This window comes from Strongyloides ratti (assembly GCF_001040885.1).
Source record: "Strongyloides ratti genome assembly S_ratti_ED321, chromosome : 2".
In the NCBI taxonomy this organism is placed as follows: domain Eukaryota; kingdom Metazoa; phylum Nematoda; class Chromadorea; order Rhabditida; family Strongyloididae; genus Strongyloides; species Strongyloides ratti.
In genome coordinates this window covers 7,941,974-7,968,183 of record NC_037308.1, presented here as the reverse complement: position 1 = coordinate 7,968,183, position 26,210 = coordinate 7,941,974, and the positions used below count along the sequence as shown (strand labels likewise).

The 26,210-nt window shown below is 23.4% G+C and overlaps 6 protein-coding genes across 6 annotated transcripts; 4 read left to right on the top strand and 2 right to left on the bottom strand.

Annotated features, from left to right (window-relative positions):
• Window positions 1-447: 447 nt before the first annotated feature.
• On the top strand, window positions 448-1,174 carry SRAE_2000254700 (Ribosomal protein L9/RNase H1, N-terminal domain and Ribosomal protein L9, N-terminal domain-containing protein; the record flags this gene model as incomplete). Its single annotated transcript, XM_024653627.1, has 2 exons — window positions 448-504; window positions 545-1,174. 2 exons carry the CDS (start codon window positions 448-450, stop codon window positions 1,172-1,174), a joined length of 687 nt encoding a protein of 228 aa, XP_024507085.1.
• A 1,983-nt stretch (window positions 1,175-3,157) lies between these two features.
• SRAE_2000254600 (Transient receptor potential cation channel subfamily M member 1) lies at window positions 3,158-8,769 on the top strand (the record flags this gene model as incomplete). The annotated part of the gene is made up of 2 exons (XM_024653626.1): window positions 3,158-3,326; window positions 3,386-8,769. The coding sequence occupies 2 exons, from the start codon at window positions 3,158-3,160 to the stop codon at window positions 8,767-8,769; spliced, it is 5,553 nt and encodes a 1,850-aa protein (XP_024507084.1).
• A 608-nt stretch (window positions 8,770-9,377) lies between these two features.
• On the bottom strand, window positions 9,378-11,517 carry SRAE_2000254500 (Kazal domain and Organic anion transporter polypeptide OATP family and Major facilitator superfamily domain, general substrate transporter-containing protein; the record flags this gene model as incomplete). Its single annotated transcript, XM_024653625.1, has 2 exons — window positions 9,378-11,205; window positions 11,270-11,517. 2 exons carry the CDS (start codon window positions 11,515-11,517, stop codon window positions 9,378-9,380), a joined length of 2,076 nt encoding a protein of 691 aa, XP_024507083.1.
• Window positions 11,518-14,609: 3,092 nt separating this feature from the next.
• Window positions 14,610-18,578, top strand: SRAE_2000254400 (Helix loop helix protein 106; the record flags this gene model as incomplete). Its single annotated transcript, XM_024653624.1, has 6 exons — window positions 14,610-14,730; window positions 14,794-15,164; window positions 15,207-15,962; window positions 16,036-16,831; window positions 16,874-18,225; window positions 18,279-18,578. 6 exons carry the CDS (start codon window positions 14,610-14,612, stop codon window positions 18,576-18,578), a joined length of 3,696 nt encoding a protein of 1,231 aa, XP_024507082.1.
• A 1,108-nt stretch (window positions 18,579-19,686) lies between these two features.
• Window positions 19,687-20,829, top strand: SRAE_2000254300 (Fructose-bisphosphate aldolase, class-I family and Aldolase-type TIM barrel domain-containing protein; the record flags this gene model as incomplete). The annotated part of the gene is made up of 2 exons (XM_024653623.1): window positions 19,687-19,771; window positions 19,820-20,829. The coding sequence occupies 2 exons, from the start codon at window positions 19,687-19,689 to the stop codon at window positions 20,827-20,829; spliced, it is 1,095 nt and encodes a 364-aa protein (XP_024507081.1).
• Window positions 20,830-21,677: 848 nt separating this feature from the next.
• On the bottom strand, window positions 21,678-25,328 carry SRAE_2000254200 (Trafficking protein particle complex subunit 11; the record flags this gene model as incomplete). Its single annotated transcript, XM_024653622.1, has 9 exons — window positions 21,678-21,695; window positions 21,737-21,948; window positions 22,102-22,142; window positions 22,191-22,305; window positions 22,347-22,503; window positions 22,551-22,646; window positions 22,686-22,745; window positions 22,795-24,553; window positions 24,598-25,328. The coding sequence occupies 9 exons, from the start codon at window positions 25,326-25,328 to the stop codon at window positions 21,678-21,680; spliced, it is 3,189 nt and encodes a 1,062-aa protein (XP_024507080.1).
• Window positions 25,329-26,210: the final 882 nt, after the last annotated feature.

Below are 26,210 nucleotides of genomic sequence, written 5' to 3'. Positions count from 1 at the left end.
ATTGACGATTAAAACTATATACATTATAGTTGATAAAAAAAAAGTATGTTATTATTTACCTGTATTCATATTTTATAAAATAGTAATATAAATAAATATTATTTGATTTGTTAAAGTATTTTCTTATTTTTTTCCCAAAATATTATATTAAAAACTTATTATTAGCAACAAAGATAAAACAAAATAAAGTCATAAAATTGAATTATTCTATTAACAATATTATATAAAAAGTAAATTATTTTAATAAAAATATTTGTGTGATTGTTATTTTGTCGTATAATTGTAACTTCTTCATAAACAATAAATTATACAAACTTTTGATATTGTTAATTTAAAGAACATTTAAGATAAAATAGAGTAGTATCTTGCCACGAAATATTTGTTAAATGGAAAGTAGTTTACCAAAATTTAGAATTATTGTATATTAAAAAGTAAATCCTTTATATAATGAATTTTGCTTCGAGGACAATTAAGTCATTTAGTCCACATTTAAATTTTCAAAGAGTAAGTTTTAATTTGAAATATTTTTTTTACTTCATGTTAGAATACATGGATTTTAAAAAGACTTGTTGTTCCAGAAGCAACACCACCAGGTAAACATCAACGAAATCCAAATGAACTTCCAGAGTTACAACGATTTGACGTTGTTGAAAATACATCAAATACCGCTGCTGGAGATCTTAAAGTTATCCTACTTTGTGATGTAGAGGGAATTGGCCATCAATTTGATATTGTATCTGTTAATAGAAAATTGGCAAGGACGGATTTACTTTTATCAGGAAAAGCAGCTTACGCTTCTCCATTTGATTTAGATTATTTTGCCAAAAAGAAAGAATCTATGAAAGATGAATTAGCTAAACGTGTAAGAATTCCATTTGAATATATAAAACTAAAACGCGAGTTAACAAAAGAAGTTTTTCCTATATATGTTTCTTTGGAAAATGAGTGGAAGCTTAATAATGAAATTTTAAAATGTTCATTACTTTTTAATGGAATATCTGTTAAAGATGATTGTATTAAAATTACTGGAGAAGAAATTAGTGGTCCAAATGTTGAGTATGAAGGAAAAATTGTTGAATTTGATGTAGTTATAAATAAAGAATATACTATATCTATGAAGGGTAAAATATCACATATATCTAAAGATGATAAAAAACAAATATTATATCCATAGGACATGATAATTTATGTAAAGAATTGTTATATTTTGAATAGTAGCTCGTTTTTTAATAAATTTTATTAACATTTTTATTTAAATATTTGATAATAATATATAAAAGAATTTTATATATTAAAATTATTTTCGTTTTTATTTTTTTTAGAAAAATTTTACTTGTTGCATGTTTGTACATTTTTCTTATTAAATATAAATCAATGAATTTTTTATTACATACAAAAAATAAAATGATTGAGCAAGTTTAAATTTTATTTTGGATTGTTTATATATTAAGATTTAATGTTAGATATGATTATTATGACATCATAACTTTTATTTTTTAACATAACAAATTACATTTTTTAATATAATTATAAGTAAAAAAAAAACTAATTATTAAGGTTAATTAAGAGCACTTTTAAATAGATGTTGCAAAATAGTATAAAGTATAGTAAATATTATTAATTATACTAATAACAATGGGTGGATTGTTAAAAATAGATTGTTAACATAGCAAATAACATTATTACACTTTTCATTTACCATATTCAACAAAGTAATACTTACTTTGTTAGTAGTTTTTTAAATAAATAATTTTATTTATTTTTTTAAATAATGGAAAATATTTATTTTATAGTTGAATTTTATAAAATTTTAACAGTTGTAATGTTATAAGTTTAATCCACTAATTTTTTTTATAATATTGTAAGTTAAAGTCATTGGATATCGTTAGAAATATTTAATTTAAACATTATGCTTAAACTAATATTACAAAATCAAAATAAATTTTTTTGTTTTCCTATCATTTCTTTATTTATTATGATTGTGAAAGAAAGAAATATATAAAATAAACTAATAATTTTTGTGTCCTCTTTTAACGTTTAAGCACATTTATAGAGACGTATTGTTAGAACAATGAGTCTTGTTCCAATATATGTATTGTAAACTTTTCGACTGTGCTCAGGGCATTATTGATTTAGATGTACAATTAACTAGCAATTTTTTTAACCAGATAATTAATATTTGACCATATATTGTCTATTACAAAAACACTTTAATATACCTAATTTTGTTCAAAGTTTTTAATTAAAAACACTACCATACATAGATTTTAGTCAACGATTATAATGTCAAAGTTACCAATAGATATATACTTTTAAATATCTTATGCTATTTCTTATTAATAAAAGTGATTTAAATTAGTTTTTTTTTTTTTATTCATTGGAGAAATATTATCTTTAGTGTTTCGAAAGAATGAGTGATTTATAGTTATAATATATTAAGATGAATATTTTATCTATTTATAGAAATTTGACTAATTAAAGGAATATGTTTAACGAATTATTTTAAAATATATTAAATTTAAATATTTATTAAAATGTTGTTATAAATTATTTTTTATTTTTTTTCAAATAGTAAAAAGTTAAATTTTTATTCTTGGAAAATAAAGGGCATTTTCTAGAGTATTTTTAAAGTGTTTAAATAAAAATTAATATAATATATTGTCGTTTAATTTTTTTTTTTTATATTCATTTATAATATTTGTTTAATTTAAATATTATTGTGAGTAATTTGTGTATAACAAAATGCTTACATATAGATAGCTGCATGATCATACTTTTTATCATTTTTTTTTTATAATGTAATATTTTAACAATTTATATACTAGATATTATGTGAAAATTATTTTAGTAAAATACCACATATCGTGGTAGGGTTTTATTTGATTAATATATATTTAACATTATTTATACTTTTATTAGATTTATAAAGATATAATTTTGATGATAAAATCTAAAAAATTTGGCACAGAATCGTTAGAATTTTTTAATAATAAAAATTCAGTTGGATAGTTTTGTGTATGTTTTAAATATTTTTTAATTTTTTAATTAATAAATTTTTTAATTATTTTTTAGTAACGTATAAATTATATGAAAAATATATAAATATATTTTAATTAATTGTTTATGTTTTCGAAAATTTCACTAAAAATTCAAAAGAATGGAGAAAAATAATATTTCATCTTCTTCTGCAACTCCATATACTCAGGCAGATTCTGATATTAGTAAAGCATTTTCTGCAGTTAGGAAGTTAAGTCATTACAATGAAGTTGGAATAAGACCTAATCGTTTTGATAGAGAACGCCGTCACCATAGAAAACGTACTCATCGTAAGTTTTATAGTAATACTATTTTTATTTAATTTAAAAATTGTTTTTTGATAATATAGGTACTGAACATCAGATTAGACGGACAAGGATGATGAATGGTGCTAATGCACCACCAAGATATGTACATTGTAGTGATTGGAAAGAAATGTTAGCTGTTACAAATGAATCTAAAAAAGATGAAAATTTACTGGTAGATAAGATTGTTGAAGCAAAAAAAATAAATGAAGAGGAATACAATGACTGTGAAACGTCAATTCATAGTAAAAAAGATGATAATGAGGAGAAAGATTCTGGAAGTTATAGGAGTATTTCAAATATTGTTCATAGTTTTGGTAGGAATTCTAAAGATTCAGATCATATTATGAGTGATAATTTTATTGAGAAAATTTTTAAAAAAAGAGAATGTTCTCAGTTTATTTCAACTGTAAAAGATGAAGAAAAATGTGGATGTGGAAGATTAAAAAATGACCATTATATTCATGCTTTTGATGAAATAGTAAAATCAAAAAAGAATGGTCTTGAAAAATGGAGTATAAGAAAGCATACAGTTCTCTGTCCAACTGATGCATATGGTACCATTGAATTTCAGGGTGGTCCTCATCCTACAAAAGCAAATTATATAAGATTATCTTTTGATTCTGATCCTGCAGATATAGTTAAATTATTTGCAAATGTTTGGAAAATACCACCACCAAAATTAATTATAACAATTCATGGAGGAATGACTAATTTTGACATTCAAACAAAATTAACAAGAGTATTTAGGAAAGGTTTACTTAAAGCTGCACGAACAGCAGGTGCATGGATTATTACTTCAGGTATTAATGCTGGTGTTGTTAGACATGTTGCTGCAGCATTAGATGGTGGAGCATCATTAGTTGGAAAAGGAAAATCAAAAATAGTTACTATAGGTGTTGCACAGTGGGGTTTATTAAAAAAACGTGATAGTCTTATTGGACAAGATTGTGTAGTACCATATCATCCTCATAGTTTTTCAACAAAAGGAAAACTTCAAGTATTAAATAATCGTCATTCATATTTTTTACTAGTTGATAATGGAACAGTTGGAAGATATGGAGCTGATATAATTTTAAGAAGACGTTTAGAAAGTTACATTGCTCAGAAACAAAAAGTTGGTGAAGGAAATAGAGGAGTTCCAATTGTTTGTGTTGTATTGGAAGGTGGTACATGTACAATTAGAACAGTATTAGATTATGTAGCAAATATACCTAGAGTTCCAGTAGTTGTTTGTGATGGAAGTGGTAGAGCTAGTGATTTAATTGCTTTTGCTCATAGATTTGTTCTTGATAATGGTCAACTACCTGAAGGTGTTCAACCTCAACTTTTACATCTTATTCAAAATGTATTTTTTTACAGTAAACCAGAATCAGAAAATTTATTACTTGATTTATTAGAATGTGTAAAAGATAAAAAAATGATAACTGTTTTCAGGTTAGGTGAATCACATAAACAAGATGTTGATCATGCAATTTTAACAGCTTTATTAAAAGGTCAGAATCTTTCAGCTCCAGAACAATTATCACTAGCTTTGGCATGGAATCGTGTAGACATTGCCAAATCAGATATATTTATTATGGGTCAACATTGGCCTCCTGGTGCTTTAAATAATGCAATGCTTGAAGCATTAATTCATGATAGAGTTGCTTTTGTTAGATTATTACTTGAAAATGGTGTTAGTATGAGTAATTTTTTAACAATTGAAAGATTAGAAGATTTGTATAATACAGATAAAGGACCACCAAATACATTATATTATATTGTAAGAGATGTTGTAAAAATTCGTAGTGGATATAGGTATAAATTACCTGATATAGGTTTAGCAATTGAGAAGTTAATGGGATATGGTTTTAGAAGTACATATACTTCAAAAGCATTTAAAGATGTCTATAGAAATTATAAGAAAAATAAAGCTAATTATAAATTTCCTAGAAACTCAGGTTTTTCACAAGGAAAAACTTATGAAGATAATATTCCATCTCATGGAAGTGTTTGTTCTCCTGTTATTGATTCAGCATCTCCTTTATTAGATAACAGTCTTCCAGAAACTTTAATCACTGCAGGAAATAGAGCATTAGGTAATCATATCATTTGGAGGTCTGTTTTAAGACGTGATAATACCTCAACTGGTCAAATGGAACCACCTGTATTAGTTAATAATGATTATGATGGTGATGACGATGATAATAGTAACACATGTAATGATAAAAATGAATTTGAATTTAGATATCCTTTTTCGGATCTTTTAATTTGGGCAGTTTTAACTAAACGTCATGAAATGGCTTTATGTATGTGGGAACATGGTGAAGAAGCTATGGCAAAAAGTTTGGTTGCCTGCAGGATAAATAAGGCACTATCAAAAGAGGCTGCGGAGGATTACCTTGAGGTAGAAGTTTGTGAAGAATTGAAACAGTATGCTGAAGATTTTAGAGAACTATCATTAGAGTTGTTGGATCAATGCTATCGAATGGATGACGCTCAAACTTTACAATTATTAACATATGAACTTAGTTATTTTGGCAATGAAACTTGCCTAAGTTTAGCAGTTTTGGTTAATAATAAACAATTTTTATCTCATCCCTGTTGTCAAATATTACTTGCAGATCTTTGGCATGGTGGTTTAAGAATTAGAAGTAATTCTAATCTTAAAGTTATCCTAGGAATATTGTGTGTTCCTACAATATTTTTCCTTGAATTTAAAACTCGTGAAGAATTATTATTACAACCACAAACAGCTGCGGAACATGAAGAAGATATTAATGATTATGATTCATCAACCAGTGGTTCATCAAGCAGTGAGTCAAGTGATTCAGAATCTTCAGATGATTTTGAAGAAGATGACAAATATGACAATGATAGTGTTAAAAAAAGATATTCAAGTGAAAGTGTTCAATCAATTAATTTGACAAATTTTTTTCATGGTAGGAAAAAAAAACGCCATAATACATTTAGTTCATCTGGCCCAACATCAAATATAGTTTATTCAAAAGAATACCAAGCAGCTGAACAAAGTCAGAAAATGTCTTTATCTCATAATGATAATTTTAAAAAAAAAATAAGTTCAACAAAAGATAAAGAAGTATTAGATAATGAATACAGATTAGATATTGAATCATTGAATGATAAATACATAAACGCTAAAGGAGTTTCTTCTTCTTATTTAAAAAATAGGATTGGTTCCAATGAACATTTTATGAATTTTATAAATGCAAAACAAAGTGATGGAATTAAAGCTATGACTATAGCTAGAAGTAAACAGATCAAAACGCAAAGAAAAATTTATGAATTTTGTTCTGCGCCAATAACAACATTTTGGACTTGGTGTCTAAGTTTTATATTTTTTCTAATTATCTATGCTTATACTCTTTTGATTAAGACTCCACCTACTTTGAATCTCCTTGATACTTTTCTTACTTTATATGTTTTTTCATTTGGATGTGAACATGTAAGAAAATTTGTAATGTCAGGACCAAAAAGATATAAAGAAAAATTTGGGTATTTTTTTAAAAATATGTGGTATTTATTAACAACAATGGCTATAATTGGGTATCTTACCGGTCTTGGAATTCGTGCTTTCTTACCACAATATCGTGCTTACGGACGTGTTGTTTTATCAGTATCATCAGTTTTTTGGACTTTAAAATTATTAGATTTTCTTAGTGTTCATCCAAAATTTGGTCCATACATTACAATGGCAGGGAAAATGATTCAAAGTATGTCATATATAGTGGTAATGCTTGTAGTATCACTTCTTTCATTTGGCTTAGCACGACAAGCCATCACTTTTCCTAATGAAAATTGGAATTGGATTCTTGTAAGAAATATTTTTTATAAACCATATTTTATGTTATATGGTGAAGTTTATGCTCCAGAAATTGATGAGTGTGGGGATTATGCATGGGATGAACATATTAATCAGAGTAAATCTATAGATGAAGTTTTCAATGCAAATGGAAAATGTGTTCCTGGATATTGGATAACTCCAATTCTTATGACAATATTTCTTCTTATATCAAATATTTTACTTATTAGTATGCTAATAGCAATTTTTAACAATATTTTTGATGCAACAGATAAAATTTCTCAACAAATTTGGCTTTTCCAACGATATCGTCAAGTTATGGAATATGAAAGTACACCTTTTTTGCCACCACCATTTACTTTATTTTATCATTTATATATGTTATTTAAATATACTAAACATACCATTAGAAAACATATGATTAATCATAAGTTTTTTAAAAAGTTTTTAAAAAAACAATATGATAAAGAAAAGTATGAAGAAGATAGACTATTTGATTATAGTTTAAAATTATTTTTAAATCTTGATCAAGTAGAAAAATTACATGATTTTGAAGAAGAATGTATGGATGAGTTACATAGACAAAAAGAGTATAAAAAAAATGTATCAACAGATGAAAGAATATTAAGAATTGCTGAAAGAAGTGAACAATTAGTTTATAAATTTAATGATATTGTTAATAAAGAAAATAATATGAATAATTCTTTAAGAGATATGGAATCAAGAATTGAAACTTTTGAGGCTAATCAAACAGAGTTGTTGTCTTTGGTAAGACAATTAGTATTACAAAGTAAACCATCTTTTCATAATAATAAATGTTTCACACCAGGACCAATTGATGAAAATGGAACACCATTTCAAGATGTATCATCTACTTTACAAAATCAGCAATTAATAGAGGAAGAATTTATAGATGAAAATGTTTCAGAAAATGGTGATTATTCTATGACAAATTTAGTAAAATCAAATAATGATGAAATGGAAATGAAGCGTAGGTTTAGGACAAATACATATTCAGAGAATGAGATACCTGAAAGTCCTTCAATACACAATAAAAATAAATTATCTGATTTAGAAACTAATCCTCATTTAGGAAGTAGAATTTCTCTTGATCATCGTCTGTTTTCATCAACACCACCAGGAACCTCTTCTTTCAAACATGGAAAACTTTTAAGTCCTCATGAAACAATGAGAAGACATAGAAGAAATGATGAGTATACCTCTATTACTGATACTATTTCAGTTGTTAATAATTATCATAATTCTAATCTAACAAGAAATAATGACAAACAAGATAATAAAGAAATTTTAGATATAACCACTGAAAATGATGTTGATAGTGAATATGATTTTGAAGAAGGTGACAATGAAGGATATGTATTTTATTGTAATGCTAATACATCTACTCTTAAACGTGCAAATCCTTCTTTTGTCAATAGACAGAATGATGTTTTTAGACAATTAGAAGAAGAAATTGGAATTCGTGATTCCTGTGAAACAAGTGAATGGGAAGGTACCTCATCAAGAGCTTCTAAAAGGAATTCAAACGGTTGTGATGACTTAGATAATGGTATTCGTTTTACTGTAAAAAATTCTGACAAAATGGAAAATAATACACCGTAATAATATTTGATAAAAAAAAAGTTCCTATCCTAGATAGAAGTAATAATTAAAGGAGTTAATCTAAGTCAAGTCTCATTCTTTTCAGTTTGGGGAATAATAAGTGAATCCAGGGTATGTATTTTCAAATATAAAAAAAAGTTAAATATATCCATTTTATTGTTTTTTATTTATTTATTTCCTTATTGATTTAAATAAAGGGATTTATTAATAAATATTATGTTTTATTTTTATGATTTAGTTAATAATACCAGTCAAAAATTAAATAATTTTGAATATATTTTTTTAACGTCATCAGGAAATTACACCAAAATATATAAATTAATGGAATAGTTAACCATTACATCAAAAAAAAATATATATATATAAATTGGAGTAGAAAAATTAAATCAAAACAAAAATTATGCAGCAATTTTACCAAGATGACAAATCTTCAAAATATGATGCATGTTATAATAATTATTCTTAATTAAATTAATAAAAAAAACAATGTAATATATCATTTGTTATTTGCACTTTAGGAAAAAAAAAATTAATAAATTGTTAATTATAATACAAAAAAAAAGTATAAAGACAATATATATACATAGAATAGATTATTGTAAATGTTATTACTTTACACGATATTTTAATTTTTCTTCGTTTGTTCTGTCATCATTTATAGCAAAAGAACAGGGAACTTCTGAATCTGTGGTTATTGCAGTTCCTCTATCAGTTGGTTTATATGTTATTTGTGCCACAATGCATCCTAATATACTTATTAATTTACATATCATACAAACTTGCATAAGACGCATTGCAAGACCATGAGTATCCATAACTAAACATGATTTATATTCAAAATTTTCTGCTTTACTCCATTTTAAACAAAAACCATCAATAATTGCTCCAAAAATATATCCACCAGGTAAAAATCCTAGTAATCGAAGTAAAACCCAATTTATTGCAATTGCAAATGATCTAGATTGAAAAGGAACCATTCTTAGTAATGCTTGTTGTGCCGGAATTCCTGCTGCAAATGAACAAACTGTACCACACATAATTAAAGCTATAAAAATATATCTATTTTTTCCACATTCAATATCACAAAAACCTTGTTTAACTTTTGTTGTATTTGCATTAGTATCAATACATGAACAATTTTTCCATGATAAAGTATTATCAGAGTCTTCATAACTTTCTGTACATCCAGCAAAACATGGTGAAAAAAACATTTTATTTGTTGAGATATGACAAACTGGATTCCAGTCTTCTTTACAATAACAATTTGAATTACAAGTGTCATTTAAATTGATTTTTGATTGCTTTACAAGAGTTCCAGGATAACCTTCATTTATACCAATAAATTCTTTAGAAGGACAATGAAAAATAAAGGCGCACATAAAAAATACAGCTAAAATATGAAAGGTCATATTAATTTTAAGCATTCCACTTAATTGTAATTTTAATTGTTGTAATAATGCACCACCAAGTATTACACCCACACAGGCAGCTATAATTATGGAAGAACTTAAAAATCCAGATATTAATGGAGAGACATTTAATAAATTTTCCATAATTTTAGGCATAAAACCAGAAAATCCATTTAATATCATTGATTCTGTTATATTTTCAAGAATTACAAACATAAATGGTGGATTAGAAAAAATATATTTAAATGATTTGATACAAGAAACTATACCAATATATTCTAATTTATCTTCAACTTCTTTTGTTACCTGATGCCTTTGATCAATATCATGCATTCTATGTATTTTAGCACCAGGAAGTTGTGTAGGATAACCAAATAATGGAATAGCTGTAAAGACAGTTGCTGCAGCTGTTATTAAAAAACTAAGCCACCAAGCACCTATCCATCGTGGATCATTACTATCTTTTAAATTTAAATTATTATGATCAACAGTATCAAAATCAACATAAATATTTAATAAATAGGCAAATCCCATCATACCAAAAACAGGACCAAGTGCCTGCATAAAAGCATTTACAGCTAAAAACATAGCAGAACTTTGTTGTGAAACATTTTCATCAAGATATGCCGTACCAATAGAAAACAAAGGTGTTGAACCGGCACCATTTATAAACATACCAAAAAAAAACATCAAAAAAATTGGATCAAGATATAATCCAATATTTCCAAATTTAAATTTTTTTATAAATTTTTCAAAATAACTTATTTCAACAACATTATTTGTAATAGTAATATTTCTAAAGGTACACTCTCCTAAATCTTTATTTTTTTCATTAATTATTGTTGGAACCTGATATGGACCATATATAAAATGAGGTAATGCACATAATAAACATCCAATAGAAGTAAATAAAACACCACCAGCAATCCATCTTCCCTTATGACCAGAGTTACCTTTTTTACAAACATAAAAAACTACCAAAGCAACAGATAAATCATAAGCAACATTTGCTGTTCCTGTTTGCTTACTAATATATAAAAAAAAAAGATTATATATATTATTTTTTTTTAAATAAAATTATTTATACAAACCTATTTAAATTATACCGTCTTTCTAGGGATGAAATTGCCATTGGATAAGCTCCATTAACAGCAATACTTTGAAAAAAAGATGCTAAACCCATAAAAAATGATAGGTAATAGGGATTATTTAAAAATTGTAAATAATCAGGAGTATAAGAACCAAAACCATATCTTAAATTTTCTTTTAAACTCTCTGCATCTAACTCAAATTTGGCAAATTCTCCTCTTTTATTTTCTTCTGAACTAACAGATCCCATAACAATAAAATGATAAAAAAAATAATATACCTTTAACAAAATATTTGTTTTAATATATTGGTAAAAGTTTTTGTTTGTTTTTTTTTTTTGATTAATAAATATTGATAAATATTTAAAATATATTAGTAAAAAAAATTTTTTTTTTCTATAATAGATATCAAATCTTCATACATGTAATAAAATTTAGGCATATTATTTTAAAAATATATATGATATTATTAAAATGAATATATAATATAATAATGTTAGTCTTACTTATATATATATATATGTATATAATCATTTGTTAATATAAAATTAGTACTTTTTTTGTTATAATTTTAAATAGATAATTAAATTTAATTATTGTAGCATTAAATTGACAATTATCAAATTTATTTAAGAAGTGAGGAATTATAAATTAAAATTTCAAAAAAATGTTAATGCTATTATGTAAACAAAATTTAATTGCCTTAATCAAAAAAAAAAAAAAAGTAACAATATAATAATAATAAATTAAGAAAAAGTAACCATAACACTTTGCTCGTATACTATTTATAGTAAAGAAGAAATTAGCATAGTATATAAAAGAAATTATATAATAAAAGTATAATTATTATATATTTACCATATAATTAACATTCCAAAATTTTAAGGATTCAAGCATTTATTATTATTTTTATTAAAAGTAAACTGAAAATAATACTTTTGCCCAATTGAAAATCAATTAGCATAGGAAGTATATGTAGTTGAAACATGACTTTGAAATGGTTGTAATACTTTTAAACAATATGGCGTATAAAAATTAACATTTACTAGTAAACATATTAGCGTATTTTCTGATAAATACCACCATTTATGATTTGAGAGTCAAAGAAATATAAAATCATTAATTACCGTGAAATTATTTTCCACATTCCGTGCTCATTTTTCAATTTTGGGGCATATAGTACTTTGTAATAGTATCAAATAAAATTGAACTTGATTTACATATTTTTAAGTTACAGTAATTAAGAGAGCAAAAATAAAGTTGCATCAATGTTTAATATGACAAAATGAAACATTCAATGTATAATGACATTGCGCATCAAAAAAGAAAAAATTTTTTTTTTTATCATAGTTTAATTTTATAAAATTAATAAGATAGTAAAACTTTATTACAACCACATGTTTTCTATTTATAATTTTTTTTTTATAATTTAAAAAAGTTAATAAAAAAAAGTAATGTTAGATATTTGAATATAAAAAAAAATTATATAGAAAATTTTTTTTAATTCACAAAACTATTTTATATTTTCTAAATTGATATGGTGTATTTATAATAGTATTTGTTATTTCAAAAATCGAGGTATTTCTTTTTTTGTCACAAAATTATTTTATAATGACAATGACAATCATAATCAAGAATTGATAAAATCATATGCAAAGATTAAATAGGTTATGAATAAAAATTGATTTATATATAATATTTATAATAATCTGTTTAAATGATAATTTTTTTTTTAATTCAAAGTTATAGTTTTTTTTTTAAATAGAAACCTGAAGATATGTTTAAATATTAAAAAATAGTATGTTTAGATAGATAAATTTTTCTGTAAATTGAAAATGACAAAATTTAAGGAAAAGAGTAGATTTCATTATACTAGATAAAAAAAAGATTATTTCAATTGATTGGATAATTTGATTGTAATCTTCTATTTTAGTAATTTATAAATAAATGTCTAAATTTTGTTATTAATTTTTTATTACTATTTTAAAAAAGGTTAAATATCATTTTTAATATATTTTTCTTTAATTGTCAAATAAAAATGTTATATTTTCACAATCATTTCTTTTTTTTTTATTAATTAAAATTTTACCTTCTGTGGTTGATAATAATAAAAATTTATTTGAAAAATAAAATGTTTATATTTTAAAATGATAAGCATAAAAACATATAAAAAAAGAAAGATGATTATTACATACTAATATAATTCAGCTCCACTTTATCATAAAATTTATCAGTTTTTTTGTTATCAATTTAACTAGTACAAATATTTTCCTTAGTTACAAGTTAATAATATTTAAAGTTATCGGGTGGCACACCAATAAAAATATTAAAAGGTAAGAAAAGTGCATATAGATAATATATTTTTTATTATATATTATTTTAATATTAAAAAATATTTTGTAATTTTAAAAATAATTTTTCTTAAGTGAAATATTTTATTGATAGCTAATAAAAATTTATATAAAATATTATTAAAATATTCGTTTATATTTTAATTTCTTAAATAACATAAATTTGTTTTAGTAAGAATAAAAATTTTTAATTGATAGAAAGTTTATTGTTGAAAATAATAAATACAATATTTTTAATACATTTATATATACATAACATATATATATATATACATATATATATATATATATATATATATATTTATATATATTCTTGATCACTATTCATGAATATCACTTATACATAAGTTAACTAAAGAAACATCATATATTGTAGTTCTTATAATTACATCGCCACTTTAATTTTCTTTATATACAATTAAAAAATTTTTAGTTATATTTTGTAGTTACTATCATATTGGTGGTATTATATAGATCTTTTAACTCTTGTAAAGGTATTTCTTATCATTACATTATTTTATCAATTGTATTATCATAATTATTTTTAGTCACATTAAAATATAAAAGAAAGTTTTCCTATTAAATGCAGACAATTTTATCATTTTTTCAAATATTAATAAAATTGCATACTTTTAGAAAAATTATATTTATATATAAATATATATATATTAATTTTTTATTTATTAAAATATAATTCTTTATATATAATTTTACAATGTTTTATTAAGCATAATAATAATAATATTTTTTTTATTATTATAATTATTAGTAGCATATATTAATTAAAAAATCAATTAAATATTTTTTTATATTTCTTTTTTTTTGATTTTTATATATTTGTAGATATAATAATTTTAAAAAAAAATATAATATATTAATTACATGTTATACTTTTTTTTTTTTATAAATAGTATAAAATATATTTTTTTATCAAAATGATAACAAGTAAAATATTTATCTAATTTTTTAGATGCATTATAAGAGAATTCATTATGACATCCAATAATAATAGCTATATAAACTACAAACCATCTCATTATAATACATTTGAATCATCAAATTTAATTGAAGATAACTTTACATTAGATTATGTTAAACCACAGGAACTTGATGGTATGTAAAAAAAATTATATATAAAAATTATATTAATAATATTTTTATTTTTTTTTTTTTAAGAATTGATAAATGAAGATAATTTATTAAATGTCCTTCAACCTGAAGGTTTGAATGAAATAAACAATATTGTTGATTCAATTAAAAATGATGAATTAAATATGTATTCAAATAAAAATTATATAGAAATTCCTTATTTTTCTAATACAACAAATGTTAATGATTATAATAATTTTCATATTCAAAATGAATATCTTCAAAATAATCAATTTTCAGAAGGACAAACATACCAATCAATGAAAAATACAGATAATTTAATAAATAAATATGACTATTCATTTGACATGCCTTATCAAAATACAAGTTTTTATATTAATAAGAATAGTCAATTTATTCCAAAAAATACATTTGAATGTATGTCAAACAATATGAAGGTAAATGAAACAGTTTCATATGAATATAATTTTAAAAATCAGGTAGCACCATTACAAGAAAATAAGTTTGACTTTTACCCAGAAAGAAAATTTAATTATCATAATGGTGATGTTTCTCCATCTCAAGTTAACAATAATTTATCACCTATATCATTTACCAGTTTTTCTTCTGAATCATTTGACCAACAAAATATAGAATATAATAGTGTTAACTCATCACCAATATCAAATGAAAGTTTATTTCATAGTACTTTTACTACACCACCATTGTCAAAAAATATTTATACAACAACAAATTCATTTGAAAATTTAGAAACAGTTAAAAATGGTTTTAATAATCAAATTACTAATGATTTTAAAAATATAAATTATACAGATAACACAAAATCTCAATCATTTAATAATGACATCATCTCTGAGGATGATTTTGATGAAAAAATTGAAGAATTAATTAGAGAAGCCCCAAAAAAATCAACAACATTTAAAAATCAAAAAAATAATAAAAGAAAAAAGAGGAATGATTTGTATACGGAGGATTATAATGATTTTACAGAAGATATCACTATGAGTAACGATTATGAAGAAAGGGTAAATAATTTTAATGTTGATGAGATAACCTTTGATAGGACAATGAGCTTAAAAGATAGAAAAGAAAATGAAAAAGATTATGATAATGTGATAAAAAAACCTAAAACAGAACGGAGAAAGGCTCATAATTTGATAGAAAAAAAATATAGATGTTCAATTAATGTTCAAATTAATCAACTTAAAGAGATTGTTGCAAAAAAAGATGAAAAAGTAAGAAAAAAAATATGATTTATATATTTATTTATTTTTTTTAAACTTATATATTTAATTATTAATTTTATAGTTAAGTAAATCAGCAACATTAAAAAAGGCTGTTGATAAATTAAATTCTTTAATGGATGAGAATGAACAACTTTATTATCAAATAGATAAATTAAAACAAGGATTAAAAAGTGTTTATGAAGTTAATTTGAAATTACGATCAAATCAAAATGAAAAAAATTCATCATTAAAAAGTCCATCTAATAGTGATTATTTTTCTGGAAGTGATACAGCATCCCCACCAATAAAAAATATCCAATATCGAAAAAATTTTAATGTTAGAAATCAACAATATTCTGGTAGTACATTTATTGATAAACTTGGTATACCAATACCAGATGTTTCATTAAAAAAAACAAAAAGTCAGATGAAAAAAGTTATGGATAATAAATCTAGAGTTACATTATGTATTTTTATGTTTTGTATGCTAATTTTTAATCCAATATCAATATTTTCATTTAAAACATACTCAAATCAATCTTCAAATATTAGAACATCATATTTTCAAAATAGTAATAATTTAACAACTAAAAATATATTATCTTTTTCTCATAGAATTTTAAATGAAATAAATAATCAAACAGCAATTAAGAGTGCACATGTTGCTGCAATGGTTAATGAAACAGCAAATAAGGCAAGACATTGGTATCAAAATACAATTATGGAAAATACTTATATATGGGGAATGAATGCTATAATAATAATTAGTATTTTATATAAATTATTAGTATCAGGTGAACCAGTAACAGATTATAATTCACCATCATGGGAAACTTTTATAAAATTAAAAAAAAGTGCATCAACAGCTATAAGTAAAGGTAATTATGAGAGAGCAGAAAAATATTTAATTAATGGATTAGATATGCTTGGTAGACCAATTCCAAAAAGAGGTTTTGATGAATTATTAACTGTATTTTGGCAAATAATACGCCATCTTCTTAATAGTGTTTGGGTTGGAAGATATTTTTCAAGAAGAAAACGTTCACCAACACAACTTAGTGATGCTGTTTGTAAAAGTCATGCTGCCACTGCATTAGTCTATCATCAATTACATCAATTACATTTAATTATGGAAGATTCTAATAGTAGTAATAATTTAAGAGGTTTAAATTTAGTATTAAATGCTGTAAATTTATCAGAAAGTGCTGGTATCTCAAATGATAAATTAACACATGCACAAAGAGCAGATATTTATATTAATGCCTCGATCAGAGTTCGCCTATCATTTCCAAGTTATATTGGTAATTTAATTGGAAAATATTTTATGAGACGAGCCAAAAGACATGTCCGTAAAGCAGCATTTAAAAATGAAAAATTTTTAGCTTTAAATTGGGTTTTTACTTCTCATGGAAAAAAATTTTTAAGTGATATTGCAAATGTACATGAAATGATTAAAAATATTAAAGTTAATAGTAATATTAAAACATATTTTTGTAGAAAATATACAAATGAAGAGATGAAACCTTTAAATCATTTAACAATATTATTTAAAGCAGATTTAATTGAACAATTGATAGATAAATATCAGACAAATAAAAAAACAAGTTCATGTTCCAATTCATTTAATGTATCAGAAACAATTCAATTATTACTTTCAATAGGTTCCTGTCCTTATGATTATAATAATATTAATACAAATTTAGTAGATTGTACAGATGCTAGTCTTCTAGATTGGAATATAGTATTAGATAATTATGAATTTTCTGATGAAATAACATCATGGTGGACTCATCTTTTAAGTGCTGCTTTATATTGGAATATGGGACTTAAAATGAAAGCACAAACACATTATGCTGTTGTTATAAAAGTACCAAAAGAAATTAAAGAATGTGGTTTTACTTTTGCTACAATATTAGCATTTTGTACTAAAAAAATGGCTATTGATGATTCATTTAATTCTAAATATTCAACAACTACTATATATTATTGTATGAAAGGTATAGATTATATTAATGATGAAATTAAAAAAGGAATTATACATACATTTACTGATGATGTATTTCAAAGAATATTTCATAAGACAAAATTTTTAACAATAGAATGGTATTTATCATGTTTATTAGAAGTTTGGTATTCAAAATTAAATTTAAATTTTTCATTTTGGCAACAACCTCAAAAAAATAATACTTTAATTAATGTATATAAAACATTATTAAAAATGTATACATATTTTATAAAAAATTATTCTATAGATAATAGTTTAACTATGAAGGTATGTTTTTTTTTATTATATTATAATTAATTAATTTTTTTCTTTAATTTTAGAATGAATTTTATAATTTTTGTTATAATATAATGATAACAAATACTCAAGAATCAATTGCATCAAATTATAGTATATTTATGGATAAATTTAGATTATTTTATAATCAACAATCAATTACACATTTACCCTCATTATTACATTTTCTTAAATATTTTGTTACCCAGGAAAAAGTTCACCTTGCAAGCTTCCTACAATACCATACAAATGTTCATTTTAAAATTATAAAAAAATTAAAAGATGAGTTAAAATATATTTCATTTAATAGTGATGAATCATTTTATGAAAAAAAGAATTTTTAAATAATATATATATTTAGTATTTTTAAATAGTAGTTTATAAATTAAATTTTTTTTTTTGCAAAAATAAACTTTTAAAATGTAAATGTTATAAAAATTTTGTTTAAAGATTATAATAATAGTTTTTTTTAATATAAGTTGTTATTAAAAGAATGTGATATGAAGGTTGTTTGTATACTTTTTAGATATCTAATATTTTTAAAAAATATAAAGTAATGTTTTATTTGTTATTTAAATAATATAAAGTATTTTTATCTATAGCCACATCATATATACTTTTTGACTTTTTTATTTTTACTATCAATAAATTTTTGTTCTCTTTAACATTATAGCGCATATTTAAAAAAAAAAAAAATTTATTTTGTTATCAATGAATGTAATACAAAGTGTATTTATATTAAGTATTCTTTTTAAAAAAAAAAGAAGTATATTTATATATATATGTTAGCATTGGCAATATGTCGTCTGCTTACTTACATATTTTTAGAAGAATGAAATATTTTAAAGTCTTGTTGATGTTGGCATATCCTCTCGTTTTTACACATTTTATTTACGTGACATTTGGAATAAAATCTTCAAAATTTTATTATTGATAGAGGCAGAGTTTAGTTATTTTTAAGGCTTCCTCATTTTCAATACACTATTTTTAAAGTAAATATACTTTAATAATATATTTTACATTTATTTCAAAGATATAATAAGTTATATACGTTTTTATAAATATAATACAACTTATTTTTTAATACTCTTAAGATTATATTTTTAATAGGATCCTATAGTTATATTAATTTTTTTTTTTATAAATAAAATGTTTTTTTTCTTGGTTAGTAAAATTTAATATATAAGCTGAGTGGAAGTATTTCTACTTGTTTTTATAGATTTCCAATATTACTAATCATATAAACTTTTTAAAAAATGTACATGAAATATAAATATGCTTTTTTTTTTCTTTCTTATTTTAACATAAATGTTTATAAAACTTTCCTTAAAATATTTTAAAATAAATAATAAAGTTATTTGAATTTAAAGTTTAGTATAATTTTACCTATTAATATTATTTCCTTTTTATTAATTTTTTTAAATAATATTAATTTTAGAAATTTATTAAAACATGGTTTCTTATTCACAATATTTAACAAAAGAACAAGAGAATGAACTTCGTGCCATAGCACAAGCTATTGTTTCTCCAGGAAAAGGTAAAATTTATTATTATTATATTAAAATATACTTTTTTCTTTTCTTAGGTATTCTTGCTGCTGATGAATCAACAGGTTCAATGGAAAAAAGATTATCACCTCTTGGTCTTGAAAATACTGAAGAAAATCGTAGAAAGTATCGTCAAATGCTTTTTACAACTGATAATGAAATCTCAAATTATATTTCTGGTGTTATAATGTTCCATGAAACTTTCTACCAAAAGACAGATGATGGAGTACCATTTGTTGATGTTTTAAGATCTAAAGGAATCATACCAGGAATTAAAGTTGATAGAGGTGTTGTACCAATTGCTGGAACTGTTGGAGAATGTACAACTCAAGGAATGGATGATCTTAATGCCCGTTGTGCTCAATATAAAAAGGATGGAGCACAATTTGCTAAATGGAGATGTGTTCATAAAATTTCAGGAACAACACCATCTCATACTGCTTTAGTTGAGGTTGCTAATAATTTAGCTAGATATGCCTCAATCTGCCAACAAAATGGACTTGTTCCAATTGTTGAACCAGAAACTCTTCCTGATGGAGATCATGATCTTGCTAGATGTCAAAAGATCACTGAAACTGTCCTTGCTTATACTTATAAGGCTTTAAATGATCACCATGTATTCCTTGAGGGTACACTTCTTAAACCTAATATGGTTACCCCTGGACAATCATATGCTGGTGGTAAATATTCACATCAAGATATTGGAATGGCAACCGTTACAGCTCTTCAAAGAACTGTTCCAGTTGCAGTTCCTGGAGTTGTCTTTTTATCAGGTGGTCAATCTGAGGAAGATGCTACTGTTAATCTTAATGCTATGAATGCCTATCATACTAAAAAACCATGGGCTTTAACTTTCTCATATGGTAGAGCTCTCCAGGCTTCAGCTATTAAAGCATGGGCTGGAAAAGATGAAAATATTCTTGCAGCTCAGGCTGTTCTTCTTAAAAGAGCTAGAGCTAACTCTTTAGCCTCACTTGGTAAATATGCTGGTGAAGCTGGTGACACAACAGCAGGAGAATCTCTTTTTGTAGCTAATCATGCATATTAAAAAAAGTTTAAACATTAAATATTTTTAATATCATATTATACTTTTTTTTTGTTAGCTAAAAAGAGTTATTTGTTTTTTTAAGATCACTAGTTTATGATATTTTAATTAATTTTTTTTTTATATTTGAACGACAAAGTTTTGGATAAAAGATTTATTTTTAAAATAAGTTAATTATTTGATATCATAAAAATGAAAATGAAAGTTAAAAAATTAATTAAATAAAATTAAAAATGACAATTAATATATCATAAATTTTTTATTTTTGAAGACATACTAAAAATTTATACTTTTTTTTATAATATAATACCTGATAGTTGTTACCAAATATTTCGTATTATTTCATATTCATCACAATTTTAAATAAAAAAGAAACTGTTGGACATATCTATAATTTACTAAAAAAAATTTTTATGACTACTGATAACAAGAAATCATTTCAAATAATTAGTAATCATATAATTTAATCATAGTAATAACTTTTTTATTGAAAATATAAGCGCATGATTGACAGCCTAGTACTTCCGTTACTCTGAAGATTAACTAAAATAATTGTGTCACAGGAAACTAATTTTATTTGACAAAAAATAAAGTCTATTTCAATGTTATTCATAAAATTTATATAAATTTTAACTAATAAAAAAGATAACAGTAATTCATATATTTAATTCTTAAACTCTAATGAATGAAAGAATAAATAATCTATCAAATTACTAAAAAATAAATTTTTAGTAAGTAAAATAAGAAAATATTAGAAAAAGATTTTTTTATCAGTATTGAATTGTATTTAAAAAAAAAACATATATAAATCTAAACAATACTTTACCATTTTTATATAATTCCTAATTATACTAACTTTTACCGGTAGACTAGAAAAAAAAAATTATAGAAAAATAATTAATATACTTACCATAACAAATATCCTTGTTGGCAATGATTTTAAGGCTAACTCTTGACATATCTTAGGGAATTCTGTATTAGATTCATCAACAAAAGACAAATTTAATTTTGGGTATGGTAACCGTCCTGCAGTCAATGCAAAAAGTGTTAAGCAATTTTCAAAAATTTCCCCTGGCATTAATGTTAATGTTTGTTCTTTATCTCCACAAAACATAAATGCTTCTGAAATATCTAATGTTACCTTAAATGTTAAGGCTTTAAAATAGTTATTTTTAAAAGTATATTGAACTGGAATAGGTTTTCTTATTATTAAACTTGATGACAAAAGTATTTGACTTTGAATGGTAATTGGAAGATGTATTATAGGAAAAATACCTAAATCTATTGTGGTGTTATTTATAGTAGTTGTTGAAGGACTAAAAAATAATAATAAATACTTTTTTTTTAAATATTTTTCAACATACCGTTTCCAACTTAATGTAATTTTACCCAGATTAATAGATTCATCTCTACCAAATGGTAATGAAGCAATGAATGTAATGAGATAAGATAATATAGAAGAAAGTTCTAAACTTTGATCTAAAATTTTAATAATAAACTTTTAAATGTTAAAAACTTGCATGTTTCAACTGTATAATTTTCACAAACTTGAGATGTAGGTGTAAGATATGAATTTAAATTCCATAGAACAGAAGTTATAACCATTTCTGTACATGTTTCAAAATCAAATTGTATCATAGAATGTGTGTTATTAGTAATTTGATTAAGAATTTCATTCTAAATTTTAAATAAAGTTTATTTTAATAAATTTTATTAGTACTTACCGCCAAAGAAACAATGGTACAATTCCATTTTACTGGTTGAATAGTACTAACTTTGAAACTTTTAAAAAAGCTTGAGTTATCATCACTACTTTTAATCTACAAAATTTAAAATATTAAGAATAATAGTAAACTTACATTTAGATGTATGTAAAAATCATTTGGTTTATCTGTATCAAATTGAACATTTAAAAGAAACTATAAAATCATATATATTAAATCTGTAAACATGGAAAAAAAAACATACACTTCCATCAATGGCTAAAGATTCAATAATTTGAACAAAACTACTGACTTTTGTTTTAGTATAAGGATCCAATAAATAGATTTTTTTATCTGCTTTAATATCAACTTGATTGATTTCTTGATTTGACAAACTAATTGTACACTCTAATTTTGATAGTTCTTTTAATTTAGAAGAGTTACAAATATTTATTGGAAGAAGGAATTTTTCACCAAAATAAAATATTGTACTACTAACTAGGATTGTTGTATCTAGTGGTAGTTGACGTTTCTTAATTACAACACTAGATGAAGGGTCATTTATTGGAAAGTCCCAATGAAAAGATCCATTAACAAGAGTTTTTGTGAGAGAAACTCCTGATAAAACTAGTGATTCAATTTGAATATTATTTGTTAAGAACGTTGTACTCAATTTTTCTGGATTAAAATAAAAGAAATATGATTTTCTAGAGTTTTTTTCAATTATAATATCGTTTTTATATAATTTCAAAGTTGCATTTTCAAGAACATCATTAGTTACAATACTAGGCACTTTACAACAATCTTCAATATACAATGTCAATTTTCCAAATGATATATCACAATTTAGATCATTAAAAATATTAACTCTAGCTAGTACACAATTTTCATTACCGTACTCATTTTCAATTGATAATTGTGTTAAACTTACAGATACTTCTAAAAAACAAACTAATCCAGTAAGATTTATTTTAAATATTGGTTTATCAGATAATGTTTGTTGCCATTTACCAAATATACTATTCAATTCAGAATCAATTAAAGGTATAACACCAGATTTTAATGGTGCAGGAATAACTCCTTGAAAAAGACTTATTAAATTATGAGTATAAAAATTTGTATGTTGTGAAACATTAACTGTTAAAAAAGTATATTGCCTACTACTAGAAAGTTGTGAAATTGCCCAAATATAATCATTAAGATTTGCATTTAAAAATGCAATTTCTAAAAATTTTACAAGTAAATTTTGAGTTAAAACAAAGTTTCTTGATTTATAGTATTCCATCAAAATATCATATAAATATAATTGAGCTTGTTTATAATTTCCAGAAGATATCAACTCATCAGCAATTTGAGATTTTATTCTAGTCTGAAATCGATGAGCTTGAAATTTCTCAAAATGTTTCATAGCTATATTATACAATTGAATTGTTTGTTGATAATTAGGTAAAATTTTTGATTGTAATGTCAATAAAGCACTTTTTTCATGACTATTGTCAAAAACATTATCAGGCATCAAATCTGTAAGTACCCTCCATGGACGTTGCCCAAAATATATTGTATGCGTTTTTGATAAATCTTTGTTAAATGATAAAACGTCTTCTCTTACTACATTATTTTCATTGTACGATATTGTTGCTAGCATCTCTTTAATGTAAATATTAGCACACCTTTGAAATTCAGCTGCTGATTGATAATAAATACCGGGATTCTTATGAATTATAGCCAATAAACCATTACTTATTGCTTTTTCAAATAACTTTGCAAATAAAACACACTGTTCTCTTTTCCATAAATTAAATTCTATCTTAGCAATATATGGATCAGGATAAACACCACATTTTCTATTAAAAAAAGTATTCTGATGTTTAACATATTGAGTAAAACTTTCTCTAATAAGATTATTTTGAAATGAAAGTTGACATATCTTATAATTTATAACACTTGCAACTGATAAAATTTCATAAGCATCTCGATCAACCATATCCAATTCTGCACATTTTTGATATGCAAGTTTATAATTTCTAGAAATATTAATTATAAAAATTAAAAAAAAAAAAAAATTTACCTCATTGCAGTATGATTATCTTGTCGTAACTCGCTTAAAAATGCTAATTTAAATTGTTGTCGAATAAGGAGAATTGAATTATTATTTGGAATGTTTCGAGATCTAATTTTTCGAATACATTCTTGATAAAATATTGGAGTTAATTCATAAAATTGTTTTTCTAATCGAAGAATAAAGTTATATAATGTTGTCTCTGTATCAGGTATAACAAAAAGTTGATTATTTTTTAACTTTACCAATGATAATATTTCAGCTGCTTTTGGATTGCAAAGTTTATCATTTTCTTCTTTAGTTACTCCTTCATTATGTTGAATAATTACAAGAATTATTTGTGTACCTTTATTATATGGTTTACCATCTTTCTGAATGACATTTCTTAATGCATCAATTTTTGTCTCCAATTCTCTTTTTTTCTCTTCCCAATTTACTGTACTCCAATTAAGATCGTAAAATAAAACTATTGCTGCAGGATAGATATGTGTATATTTTAATGGCCAATCAAATCTTAAAATTCTAGATTGATTTTTAATCAATTTAGGTATTTCAATAATATTTTCAGGAGTAAAAATTTTATATGTTAAAGGACAACAATCAGGAGCCAATGATCGTGTTTGAAAATTTGAATATATAGCTTTATGAAAAGGATTATTAACAACATCCAATCCAGACAGTAGTACTAAATGTCTTAATTTGTCCTTTGGAAGAAAAGTAGTTACATCGGCTGGCTCCATATCATTTAGTTAAAGTTTTGTCCAGTAAGATATCACTTTTTACTAAAATGACAAAGATTTAATTTCAAAGTTAACCGATCCTAATAGATATTTTAAAATGAGTTACAATAAGATAGCTATATTATTAAAAAAAGTCTACCAAAAAACATATTGTATAATTTCTGACAAGTAACACGCATATTTGTCAATTTTTAGTGTCTCAACAAGATAATATTGGGAAAAGAAATTGTCAGTACATATATGATAACTATAAACCACAACAATATATTAAGAAATTGTAAATATTATATAACAGTAATTTGAAATCTTTTGTATAAAAAAATATTTACTTATTTTTTACTATTAAAATATCTAATGTTATACATAATAAAAGATAAACAAATTTAATGTTTTATTAAATTTAAATTTCATTTAAAATTTAAAAAAAAAAAAAAATTTTATAGTAGAAGAAAATAATTTTATCTTGCAACAAAAAAAAACTTTACTTCATTAAAGTTGCACAGAAATTGACTATTTAAAAAAAAAAAACAATATTTAGTGTTTCTAAATATGTAAATTTTGTTAACAAAAATGTATGAATTTTTATGGTAGTAAAAAAATATTACTTTATTTATAATGTCAGTTATTAAATTTTCTGACTTTTTGAATGGTTACCAAAAGTTTGTATTTATTTTAATAAATCCTTCTGATGAAAAAAATATTCACATAATTTATTTTAAAATTTCTAATACAAAACGATCATTTTTTACAATATAAAAATTGTTGTTTAGGATAATAGAAGATTAGTAAACAATAAAATCGGAACAACATTCATCATATTTTTTATTTATAATAAAATATTACTATGATCAAGAACTTTTTTGTAGGCACAAAAAATTTGAA